The sequence below is a fragment of the Lissotriton helveticus genome, chromosome 3_1, assembly GCF_964261635.1.
Source record: "Lissotriton helveticus chromosome 3_1, aLisHel1.1, whole genome shotgun sequence".
NCBI classification, from domain to species: domain Eukaryota; kingdom Metazoa; phylum Chordata; class Amphibia; order Caudata; family Salamandridae; genus Lissotriton; species Lissotriton helveticus.
The window spans coordinates 422,104,403-422,117,674 of record NC_136061.1 but is presented as its reverse complement, the minus strand read 5'-3'; the positions used below and the strand labels follow the sequence as shown (position 1 = coordinate 422,117,674).

The 13,272-nt window shown below is 41.5% G+C and overlaps 2 protein-coding genes across 3 annotated transcripts in view; one reads left to right on the top strand and one right to left on the bottom strand.

Moving 5' to 3' along the window:
* The window catches only part of CYP20A1 (cytochrome P450 family 20 subfamily A member 1), a 252,235-nt gene extending 248,162 nt beyond the window's left edge, over positions 1–4,073 (bottom strand). The window contains exon 1 of the mRNA XM_078680270.1: positions 3,432–4,073. Coding sequence (XP_078536396.1) covers positions 3,432–3,503 — 72 coding nt within the window. The 5' untranslated portion in view covers positions 3,504–4,073. The remainder of the gene's footprint in view (positions 1–3,431) is intronic.
* Positions 4,074–4,717: 644 nt separating this feature from the next.
* LOC144822572 (interferon-inducible GTPase 5-like) overlaps positions 4,718–13,272 on the top strand; it is a 171,906-nt gene continuing 163,351 nt past the window's right edge. Inside the window, exon 1 of one of the 2 annotated variants that reach the window (XM_078680269.1) lies at positions 4,718–4,922. The gene's annotated coding sequence lies outside the window, so the exon portion shown is untranslated. Of the gene's footprint in view, positions 4,962–13,272 lie in introns of both variants that reach the window. The other variant, XM_078680267.1, reaches the window with a different exon arrangement.

Here is a 13,272-nt window from a genome sequence, read left to right as displayed (position 1 = left end):
CACAAACAGTAGATTTGACTTAGCTTCTTGGGATCTGTATAATCTTATGGCCCACAAGGCTGTTCGAGGAGCAAATTTTAAGTGCTTGGCTCTCTATTCTAAGTTGGCACTTTCATTACACCCCACATCGATTGCAGCAAATGTTCCCAACCTCATCTGCTGAATGTTTCCGTTGTGAGCATCCACGACGTGACTGGTTGCACATTGTATTTTGTCCAACACTACTCACCTTTTAGACTAAAGTCTTTGCTTTTATTAGTGAAAAAGGTACACGTCCACATTGAACTAGACCTACAGGGTGCGCTATTTGGGATTTGGATCCAGGATTGCAGTCTCCGATTGAGACAGCAACAGTATGCCTATATTGGGTCTTTGATTGCAAAGTCACTAACTCTCCGAAAGTGGAAGTCCCCTATCTCTCTTTCGTTTGAATCATGGGTAACAAAAATGGATCGGTTAGGAAATTAGAGAGATGCTCTAAGGGTGGGTGCACTGAAGAAATTAAATGGGACTGTAAGCAAAATAAGTGGTGAATCACACTCTTGCTCGATTTTCTTTTTCTACTCCCATATAAAGGCCGACTTCAATGTAGAATGAAGTTCCTGTACTTCTTTTACTATTTCTATGTACTGTAAACGAGATGAACTATGATGCAAACTAAAATAATAATCCCCCTCCATAACTGTTAGGGACACCATCTAAGTCAGTGTCTCGTATCCTTCTGACATCTGTGGGCCCCCAATGATGCCAGGGAACCAGACCTAAGCTATTTCTACTATTTTAACTTCAAAACAACATACAAAAAAACAGACACACATATATACATATAGAATACAAAATACTAAATATTTTAACTCACAAACAATAAATACACTCATTTCAATATTTTAAAGGAATTTTGAAAAATGTGTTGTTTTTTAAAAACTCCAGACTTTTTTGTTAGGACATGCCAGTGCTTCAATTGAGGCCACCAATCATCCACACTAAATTCTCATTGCTGTACTTGGTGCCTCATGAATCATGCTAAGGATACCAACTACATTTTTAACCTGCAATTTCAAATTCCTTCACACTTACAAGACCTCTTAAAATTCTCAATGTTATGATTATATATTTAATAAAACTCTGAAATGTGGCTAGGTCATACTCTGCGCAATGCCATTTCATAATCAGGAGTATCAATAATATCTGGGGAATGCTCGAGGGAACAGTTAGAAAACGGCCACCCACGTTTTCAAAAGTCCTCTGTGCCCACTGGCCCACAAAGTGCAAGTTACAATACAAGATACCGTTCCCGAGCAAAGGACACAAGTTTGTATCATCAAGAAGTCAGTCCAAGAAGATTTCAATCCAAATATTCGTATTATATCCTTCTTCTTTATATTCTCATCTTGTGCAAAGCCATAACTCTTTACAAGTGGCTCATGACAGCAAAGGAACGTAGCCGATATAGTCGAGATGTAGCCTACACGTGTTTCGTCTTGGGTGTGTCGCCCATCGACTTTCTCAGGGCAAGCTTAAATTCTAAGGCTGTTCGTCATGTGATCAAGGCAGGGATCTGCCTAAACGCGTCGTGGTGGCTGGTGGCGTTCTGGAATAAAATGAAGCACTGAATTGGGTCTACCTCGTCTTCTTGTTGCAAGTCTGTGTGCAAGTTGTGGTTGAAGCGAGCCTTGTTGCATATATATATATATATATATATATATTTAATAAAACTCTGAAATGTGGCTAGGTCATACTCTGCGCAATGCGATTTCATAATCAGGAGTATCAATAATATCTGGGGAATGCTCGAGGGAACAGTTAGAAAACGGCCACCCACGTTTTCAAAAGTCCTCTGTGCCCACTGGCCCACAAAGTGCAAGTTACAATACAAGATACCATTCCCGAGCAAAGGACACAAGTTTGTATCATCAAGAAGATTTCAATCCAAATATTCGTATTATATCCTTCTTCTTTATATTCTCATCTTGTGCTAAGCCATAACTCTTTACAAGTGGCTCATGACAGCAAAGGAACGTAGCCGATATAGTCGAGATGTAGCCAACACGTGTTTCGTCTTGGGTGTGTCGCCCATCGACTTTCTCAGGGCAAGCTTAAATTCTAAGGCTGTTCGTCCTGTGATCAAGGCAGGGATCTGCCTAAACGCGTCGTGATGGCTGGTGGCGTTCTGGAATAAAATTAAGCACTGAATTGGGTCTACCTCGTCTTCTTGTTGCAAGTCTGTGTGCAAGTTGTGGTTGAAGCGAGCCTTGTTGCATATATATATATATTTAATAAAACTCTGAAATGTGGCTAGGTCATACTCTGCGCAATGCGATTTCATAATCAGGAGTATCGATAATATCTGGGGAATGCTCGAGGGAACAGTTAGAAAACGGCCACCCACGTTTTCAAAAGTCCTCTGTGCCCACTGGCGCACAAAGTGCAAGTTACAATACAAGATACCATTCCCGAGCAAAGGACACAAGTTTGTATCATCAAGAAGTTAGTCCAAGAAGATTTCAATCCAAATATTCGTATTATATCCTTCTTCTTTATATTCTCATCTTGTGCAAAGCCATAACTCTTTACAAGTGGCTCATGACAGCAAAGGAACGTAGCCGATATAGTCGAGATGTAGCCAACACGTGTTTCGTCTTGGGTGTGTCGCCCATCGACTTCCTCAGGGCAAGCTTAAATTCTAAGGCCGTTCTGTCAGACACCAAGTAAAACCTGTGAGTAGTCCCATTCAATATGACTTCTTGGTGATATAAACTTGTGTCCTTTGCTCGGGAATGGGATCTTGTATTGTGTATATATATATATATATATATATATATATATATACCAAGTTCCTAGCAAAAGGATTTAATGCGCACTCGGATAGAGGGTAGAAAACACCAAGTTTTTATTTCAGTAGTCGCTACGCGTTTCGAGACCCACCGGTCTCTTGATCACACGATGTGGATGGATGAGATCTGAAGAAAGCTTTGAGCGAGAATTTTTGGGGAGCTGTTTGAACAGTTCAAGGCTGGTCCGATGGGGATGTATTGTTTAGGATGAAATCTGTTTAGCAAGGGGTAATGCTAGTCTGTAATGGAAAGGCCAGAGTTTGTTCTTCTATTCTCCTGTGATGCGCACCTGCCTCATGAAAGCAACTTTTGCCACATACCTTGGTGTAGTACATTTCTTGTGGTGCGCTGCCTCGCCCGAATTACTGCTTTTACACGTCAAGAATCCGGATTTAGAGAACCATCTTTTAATTTAAATGAACAGCACACACCTGCTCAAGTGACATTTTAGCTACAATAAGCCAGTTAAAGAGACAGTACATCACGTAAAGTTAAAAAGTAATGGCCATATGCAGACATACACATGCTAATCACCAAATACATTATTGGTCCGCCTTTACCCCACTTTCAACGCTCTGGTACTCCTTTCATACTCACAGGGTAGAGGTACAGCACTGCTCCCACCAAGATCAGCAGGAACGTGATAGCAAAAATCACGAAGTCCAACATATCTGCTCACTTTTTTTTCTTCCGTAGCAGCGTGTTTAACTAAAAGAAAATCTTCCCCTTTGCCCTAGCAGCCCAAATCATAAGTGCTCCTCTGTGTGCCTCCGGCAACGCTTTTTTTTATTGAAGGAACACCTCTTCATGCGACTAAGGACCCCCCCACCTCTGTGTACATGAAGAACACTGACTATCCTTCAGCACCCCAACAGTACCACTTCCTGTACAGCACGGACTGTACCTCGTTAACACAACTGTTAGCCCTGACTGTCCAGGTGTCACAGTAAAGCACGGACACTGCAGTAAAGGAACGGTCAGTCCAACTCTAAGATACCCTGTCCGTGCCCAAGAATCACCATGTGCATGCTACACTCTACACCAGCCTAGCGCCTTCGATAGACAATCTCCACGGCTGGGCAGAGTATCTTATGCACGCACAACCACCCACTCCAGCTGCAGGACCTACACTCCACGTCCACCAGTGTGCTCGATTGCTCGGAGAGCCCAGCCTAGCCCAAAACTTTGTCAGGCAGTATTGCAAACTTCGGCGTTGCAGAAGCAAGAATGGAACAGACTAAAGCAATCAAGCACCCTGAAAGCCACTCACAGTGAAAATGATATGTGTAGAAAGGAGACAACGATAGCAACGGTAACCTGCTACGACAGTTTTGCTGCTTATTCTGAAGCACAGGGGCAATACCAGATTTGTTTCTTTGCCGAGTAATATAGACTATTTGTATTGTCATTTTCTATTATGTAATATACAGTTCACAATTCGAGGAAAATATGCGTAATTTACCTATAAGTTTTGAACAGATACAATTCCTCAACATTGTTGGATATAATCATTAAAACAATAAACGTATAATGTATTTATTGACATATTCACAATTAGAAACAGTATCTCCTTTAAGAGAACAACACACATAACAATTCCAAGATGGCCGCCACTCGACCGTCTATTGAATAGGCGCTGTCAAATTTGGGGGTACTATTTAATTCAAAACACAATGCACGTTCCATAAATTATTATAGACTATTACAATCAAATAGAAAACATTTAATAAACCACTGCAGGTATAGTGACTTCTATTAGAACTGAATTTCCTACTGTTCTGTTTTCGAAAAAACAGAAATATACTATTTTTTTGTTTTTGTTTCTGATTAATTATTCTTATCGAAATTCTGCCACATCTAGAAAACAGATCCACGTTCCAAGATGGCGACTTTGTTTATAGTTGGCTCGTTTCGAGTGTGCAAAGGTTTTCCGTTTATGGTAAAGTACAGTGAAATTTGGAAGGACTGTGCTGCAAGCAGACGCACGCAAATGCCAACGGAAGTAGAACCGTAGAACGTCGCCACCCAGTGCAAGAAAAAGCCACGGAACACAACAAACGAGAGCCGGGTGTGCACAGTTTGCAGCAGGTATAGCAGGGTGTCTGGACGTCTGAAGTTCACGTTCAGGTGAGGCGGGCCACCTGCACGTGGTCAGTAGGCGGTGCCAGAAGTGCCAATGAGAATATTTTGTCCGCAAAGGTTTTTGGTTTCTGCATGAAAAAAAACTTATTGTCTGGACAGTCAAAGGGATAGTTGCTTACTTGGTGTAGGGCCTTAAACTAGAACTTGGTTTACGGGTTATATAGTTGTCGTTTTGGATAAAACAAAGAACATCTGGTCAACATAAAGCAGCTTTACAATGAATACACAAACAATCACACTGTAGCTTACATTTTAAAATTCAGTCGTACAAATAGTACTTGTCTCAGGAAACACATCGTTAAGGAGGCAAGAATGTCAGAAAGAATGAACTAGGGGTCCATCTGCTATCTAATAAGAGCTACTTTTATGTGCAAATAAAAGAGTCACGATATTTTAATTATATTAGTAATGTAATTGAGACCATCAGAAAATATTACGTTAGAGGCCCCCATATATTCAAGATTACCAGCAGTCATCAACTTAATGCATCAGGAGTGGTTGCCAGCAATAATGATGAAAGACTTTTTCTATTTGGAATGCCTGTACGTAGGTAATACATGCCAGTCACTTCTGCAGTGGCCCTGGCATAAAAATTATTAGTGTTAGTAATAAGCCAATAAGTCTCTCCACAGGATTAATCACTCAAAAAGAGCGGTAACATATTTAAAAAATGCTGAAATTGTTTCTCCAAACATCAGCTTATGAGTTCTGATAATGAACACATATTTGTCTTTAATACACAATTTTGGGGTGTGTGTGTATATATATATATATATATATATGTATGTATATGTGAATCTGTATTTGTAAAGTGTAAACTACTCACCCTTACCGGTCTCAAGGCACTGGGGGTCGTCGTGGAAATTGAGTGAGCTGTTGCCCAGAGTCACATGGTGCTGAGCTGAGCCAGAGATCGAACCGTGAACCCTGTGCTCCAAAGTCAGCTGGCCTGGCCGCTGCGCCACACATCTCCATGTATATGTATGTATATATATATATATATATAGGTATGTATGTTAACCCTGAATCCCCCTATGGCCTCTGATTTCTTCTCCTAAGGAATTCTTCGCCATATATTCTGCGCCAGCCAGAGACGCAGTACAGAAGGCCCTGCTACATTAAGTGTCCAGGATTCATACTGGCTCCAAGCTGCATGCAGCGCTATCATGATCGAGGTATCGATTTTTCCGGAGACAGCCAGGAACCTCAGGCCATCGTGGGCAGAAGGAGGTATTTAATCTCAATTGGGCGTGTTTCATCTGTGAACCTGGGAGGAACGGCGGTAGCGGTACGAGGGGGCACAGGGGAGCAGCCGTGGACTTTGATTTGATCAAGGGGCTTCCTTCTCCACTCACCTGCAGCTTGCACGGACCCACTGTCTACACTCGCTTTCCCACGCCTCCAACTCAGCCAGGCAGATACAGTGCATGCTGGGATGTGTAGTTCTACGAACTGAACACGAACTTTCACAGGTGTGCCGACAGCATCAGGGGGAGGAGTCTTGGGTGCAAGCACGTATTTTAAACAGCATGGAGCTTAGAGGTGAAGGATTCGCCACAGTGTTGGGCGCTGAAGAAGGCTACTCTGCCGAAATGCATTCGCCGCAACTGGGATCTTTTCATTAAAGCGAGTTGTTAACCCTGAATCCCCCTCTGGCCTCTGATTTCTTCTATGGAATTCTTCGCCATATATTCTGCGCCAGCCAGAGACGCAGTACAGAAGGCCCTGCTACATTAAGTGTCCCGGATTCATACTGGCTCCACGCTGCATGCAGCGCTATCGTGATCGAGGTAACGATTTTTCCGGAGACAGTCAGGAACCTCAGGCCAACGTGGGCAGAAGGAGGTATTTAATCTCAATTGGGCGTGTTGTTTTTATTGGACAGCCCCTACCCATCTGTGAACCTGGGAGGAACGGCGGTAGCGGTACGAGGGGGCACAGGGGAGCAGCCGTGGACTTTGATTTGATCAAGGGGCTTCCTTCTCCCCTCACCTGCAGCTTGCATGGACCCACTGTCTCCACTCGCTTTCCCACGCCAATCAACTCAGCCAGGCCGATACAGTGCATGCTGGGATGTGTAGTTCTACGAACTGAACACGAACTTTTACAGGTGTGCTGACAGCATCAGGGGGAGGAGTCTTGGGTGGAAGCACGTATTTTAAACAGGATGGAGCTTAGAGGTGAAGGATTCGCCACAGTGTTGGGCGCTGAAGAAGGCTACTCTGCCGAAATGCATTCGCCGCAACTGGGATCTTTTCATTAAAGCGAGTTGCTAACCCTGAATCTCCCTTTGGCCTCTGATTTCTTCTCCTAAGGAATTCTTCGCCATATATTCTGCGCCAGCCAGAGACGCAGTACAGAAGGCCCTGCTACATTAAGTGTCCCGGATTCATACTGGCTCCACGCTGCATGCAGCGCTATCGTGATCGAGGTATCGATTTTTCCGGAGACAGCCAGGGACCTCAGGCCAACGTGGGCAGAAGGAGGTATTTAATCTCAATTGGGCGTTTTGTCTCTATTGGACAGCCCCTACCCATCTGGGAACCTGGGAGGAACGGCGGTAGCGGTACGAGGGGGCACAGGGGAGCAGCCGTGGACTTTGATTTAATCAAGGGGCTTCCTTCTCCACTCACCTGCAGCTTGCATGGACCCACTGTCTACACTCTCTTTCCCACGCCACCAACTCAGCCAGGCCGATACAGTGCATGCTGGATGTGTAGTTCTACGAACTGAACACGAACTTTCACAGGTGTACCGACAGCATCAGGGGGAGGAGTCTTGGGTGCAAGCACGTATTTTAAACAGGATGGAGCTTAGAGGTGAAGGATTAGCCACAGTGTTGGGCGCTGAAGAAGGCTACTCTGCCGAAATGCATTCGCCGCAACTGGGATCTTTTCATTAAAGCGAGTTGTTAACCCTGAATCCCCCTCTGGCCCCTGATTTCTTCTCCTAAGGAATTCTTCGCTATATATATATATATATATATATATATATATGTATATGTATATATATATGTATATATATATGTATATATATAATGTGTATATATATATATAATGTATATATATATAATGTATATGTATGCGTATATATTTATATGTATGTATGTATATATATATGTATGTATGTATATATATATATATATATATATATATATATATATATATATAGAAACCAAGTCTCCAAACACTGCAAAACACTCCTGCAATAGAAGACACGGACCCCAGGCTGCAGTAAGGTAGGTTTTATTCTCCTCTCAGGTAACGCGTTTCGAGCAACACGTGCTCTTGATCACACACCATACACCTGGTCAGCACACATTTAAATACATTTTTTACGTATTGCCTGCATCTACGGAAGCCACGGCAAGAGTGGCCAGCAACCCAAGTGTTAACAATTCTGTAAAAGACACATTTAGGCTTCTTGAAAAGAAGATGAAGGCTGAACAAAACAAATGGTGGGAGTCACGGTCCCTCCAAAAATACATTGATGTGGGGAGAATACCTAGGGAGCTTAGAATCCTCAAAGCTCCCAGTTACAAAGACCCCAATCCGGAGCTCATAAGAGAATGGGCAGAATGTAACCTTGACTCATCCAGGAAACAAACTCTCATACTCCTCAAATACGCAGATATAGACAGAGCAAAGTTATTGAAGGAAATAGACGATATTAATGATGAATTGGACAAAATGTAACAGAAGGACGAACAAGTTAAACTACGTAAGGAGGTGATGATGAAAATCAAACAAGATGAGGACAAAATCAAGGAAAGAAAGGCCTTAAAGTTCTTAAGGGACAAACATGATTACGAGTTAGGGCAGATATTTACGATTGCTAAACGCTATGATGCAATCAGGACATCTAAATTTAAGAGTGTGGATGGACAAACCAGGATACCAAGAGGTCAGAAAGGTCAAACAGATACATCACAATCGGAGGCAAGTTCGTTGGGAGAAAGTGAATCTGAGTCTGAAATGCGGAAAATTGAGTGAAGAAAGTCAAACACCTAAACCCTCACCGGGGGAAGAATTACATTTTATCTGCCAAGAAAGAAGACAAGCCTTACGTCCGAGGCCACAGCAAAGGAACAACAGAGGAGACATGCCAACTACAAGTGCCGGCAGAGGCGCAGGGCAAACAGGAGGTGTTCGGAAACCAAACAAAAGAGGAGGCAGGAACATTTGGTAACGCAAACAAGTCAGACTGAAAAACCTAACAACACAATCATTAACTTGACCAAAGTGACCTTGACGAATCAAGAAATTAATATTTTAAATTTGGGACTATCATATGCTGCAAGAGTTAATTTTGACTATGCGACTACTAGATTAGACATCTACAAAGGGGTCAGAAAACTAAAGTTAAAAAAATACCATATTCAAATGAGTACAAACCAAGAGCAAATGGGAGCTCACAGAGACCCATTCATTGACGATACAACAGCAACATCGCAAATGGATCAAACACTTCTCCAAATCATAGAAGAATTGTGGAATGAAAATGCAAGTGGCACTGCAATGGACATTAGTTCAGTTCCAGAGAGTTGTGAAAACATAAGAGACACATTATTGACTCCTTTTAAACCAAAATCTACATTTAATCCTATTATGATTAGAGACTCCATCAATTTATTTCATGAATCCACAACAGCACAGATTAAAAAACTTAATAAAGTTATGGCGAGGAAAGAGGGCAATATGATAAACAAAGATCAGCATTTCACGCACTTGATAAAAAAGCTAAAAGAAAACAATGAAATTGTAGTTCGCAGCAGTGACAAAAGGAGTAACATTGTGCTCTGGCCACAAAAGTTATATGACAAGGAAGCTTACAGCCAGCTCAATGACAGGCTGTGTTATAACCAGAGTGCCTCATACAAAGAGAACTATGTTAAGCTATCTACATGGAGACAGGCAAACCTTATCACTGGGATGAATATAAATATCTGAAAAAAGAGAACCCAACTACTACTTCGTTATATTTAATTTAAAAAATCCATAAAGATCGGAATAATTCCCCTGGCAGACCAATCATCTCAGCCAGCAATGGCCTATTGGAGTATACCACCAGATATATTGACTATTTCCTTCAAGACTATCTTAAGAAATTACAGAGTTATGTGCGTGACACAGGTGATTTTTAAGACAAATCTCAGAATTTGAATGGCATGATGACTACCTACTAATTGCATTGGATGTAACGTCACTATACACGAGCATTGAACACACAGACGGAATTGAGCCAATCAGACACTATCACGTAGATCTGAGCAATTTGAACGCAACAGTAATATGCTCATAGAGATGATTAAGTTCTGTCTGTATAATAATATTTTTATGTTCAATAGCCAACTATATCAACAGACTAGAGGAGTTGCCATAGGGGCCAGCTTCTCGCCCAGTTATGCCTGCTTACATATGGGCAGGTGGGAGGAGCTGGTCCTCATGGGCAAGTCCGAACAATATATGATGGAAAATGTAAAAATGTGGCGACGTTACATTTATGATCTTTTTGTTGTGTGGCAGGGAACAGAATGTGAAACTATGGAATTTGTTCAGACCCTCAATACTAATGACATCAATCTTAAGTTTACTGCTACCATTCGCTCCAGTTCAGTTGAATTCCTTGATACCCAAGTGTATATCAAAAAATCACAAGATCGAGACCCGGCTCTTTAGGAAGAAAACAGCTGGCAATTCAACTCTCCATGCGAGTAGTATGCACCCCAAACATCCTATAAATAGCATAAAGTATGGAGAGATGCTGCGATTAAGGCAGATTTGCAGTAACAATAGTGAGCTAGCGGTAGCTCAAAGTGATAGCAAAGCAAGATTCCAAGAGAGAGGGTACCAGGAGAAAACGATCGACAAAGCTATTATGAGATCCATGGAGCTTAGCAGAATTAATATCTTAAGAGAGAAACAGTGTGAGACCAAGGAACAAAAAATCAATACGTTTCGTATGATTATGTATAGTAATCAACATAAAGAGATACAGAAAATCATACAGAACAATTGGGCCATGGTACTCTGTGACCCAATAATTGGATCCCTGCTTCCTCAAAGAGTATCGATTACCTATAGTTGAGCGCCCTCAACAAGAGATAAGATAGTCAGGACAGGCCCAGAGGTGATTGAAAGTGGAAGTTGGTTTCAGATGAGAAAAGATTTTTACAGATGTAAATGTGCAAGGCATGTACACATGGTATAAACAAAAACACCTACAATACCCCTTTCAGTGATATAGAGTTCAAAATCAACAAACTCTTAACTTGCAGAACAGAATTTGCTGTATATGTTTTGCAATGCCCATGTGGCTTGCAGTATATAGGCTGCCCTGTTCTGCAGGTACCTTAGCGTATTCTTCAACATCTGCGCGCCATAAAAAACCAAGATAACACCGACCCAGTGGCGCGCCACTTTAAAGAAAAGCACAATTCAAATAACACAAACCTCAAGTATTATGTAATAGATGCAGTGCCTCCCAGTAGATGGGGGGGTGACAGAGTCACACAACTGAGGAAGTTGGAAACAAGATATATTCTGCAGTTAGACTCTAAAGTCCCATTAGGGCTTAACGCAACAGAGGATCTGCACATGTGCTTGAGTTAAGATATTGAGTAAATCACTGTTATGAAGTATATGCAGGAATTGGTCGAAAACGTGAGGAACAACTATTTGAGCAAAGAGTGGGCTTATAAAAACATATATATTTAGGATTATACCAAAGGAATGTTTAGTATTTTACTCATATTTATTGGCAGTAATCACTATTTATGTATTTATTTATTTATATTTATATATGTATATAAGCTGCTAGCTAGACATGGCTATAGTCACACATATGTTGAATAGTTGATGATAAGTGATTATGCTTATGTCCAAAATGTAATGTATGGATTAACAACCGATTGATTTATATCTAACCATAATTGCCTATTTGCACAAATAAGATTTATTAACATCTGTGTGCACATTCCGAACCCGAATACCTCAGTAAAGCATACATGAGTCAGAAAAATAATGAGTGAACATGTTGAAATCCAGGAATATGAAAACAATATACATTTTATTATTTTTATGTTTATAGCACATTGCACTTTACACTTAGGCACTTTTTAGATTATTGTACAAAACATTTTGGGATACATGAGGCAGTTGGAATAAAACAGGGACATTTTCTGGAATTAGGATTTAACCTTGTATTAACTTGTTTTCCAGCTTTCAGTGTTTTACTTACATTTAAAGAAATGGTTACAAGAATTACTTCACTACTATTTTTTTAATTATTTAAAATAGTTCATATAATTTGAAGTACGAACAACAAGTTTTTATTTATTTATTTATTGATTTAAAAAAAAAATTAAACTTTATTTTGAGTTTTGTCAGAGGTACAACAAAAAGGTGCATTTATTTTCACACAGTATAGCATATAGTCAACAGTGCATACACTTAGCCAGCCACAGCAGCAGGGTATGAAATGCATAGCAGTACATCGTGCCTATGGTGAGAGACATCTTCCCAGATACGTCCCCTGATCGCCCATCAATGCAAACTCTACATGACAACAGTAGACAATCAGCAATACAAATTTTTCAATTTAACTCAAGACAATGCGATTAATCTTCACGTGATTGATAGGGCATTAAGCAAGGAGTAAGCAATCAAAATGATCCATGTCGTTCTAGACAAACCAGCAGAGCCTGCAGGGTAACACCAATCAGTCAACTCATAATGTGGCATCACATTCCCAACCCCCTGTGTCTTATCATTTGCGTGGGTGTTCACTGGACCGCTGCAGAGGGGCATCATGTCTGTGCGGAATGTGGTAGCTCTGCATCGTTGGGGTCGTTCCCCCCTAGGAGATAACACTGCAATGGGGCCCAAATATCAGCCGGCCTCGAGGAAACCGGTAACAATTCAGAATATGTGTTAATTTCCTGACAGTATGTAAGATCGCGTAGCCAATCCTTAAATTTCGGGGCTCTGCCCCTGCCCCATCTACATGCCACTCTCCTCTTAGCTACAAGGAACGCTAGAGCGGTAAATTTGCGGTGTACCGCATGTATCGGCTCTACAGACCCCAGGAGAGCCAGTATGGGCGAGGGCTCTATCTCAGTATTTATCATCTTAGACAGCGCTGCAAACACCTGGCGCCAATAGGTCTGTACACCGTCACATTCCCACGCCAAATGCAAAAAGCCAGCCCCTGGAGCGCGACATCTATCACAGGTGTCAGTGTCACGTAGGTGAAACCTGTGCATGCGGACTGGAGTGTAATATAGTCTGTGTAGGAA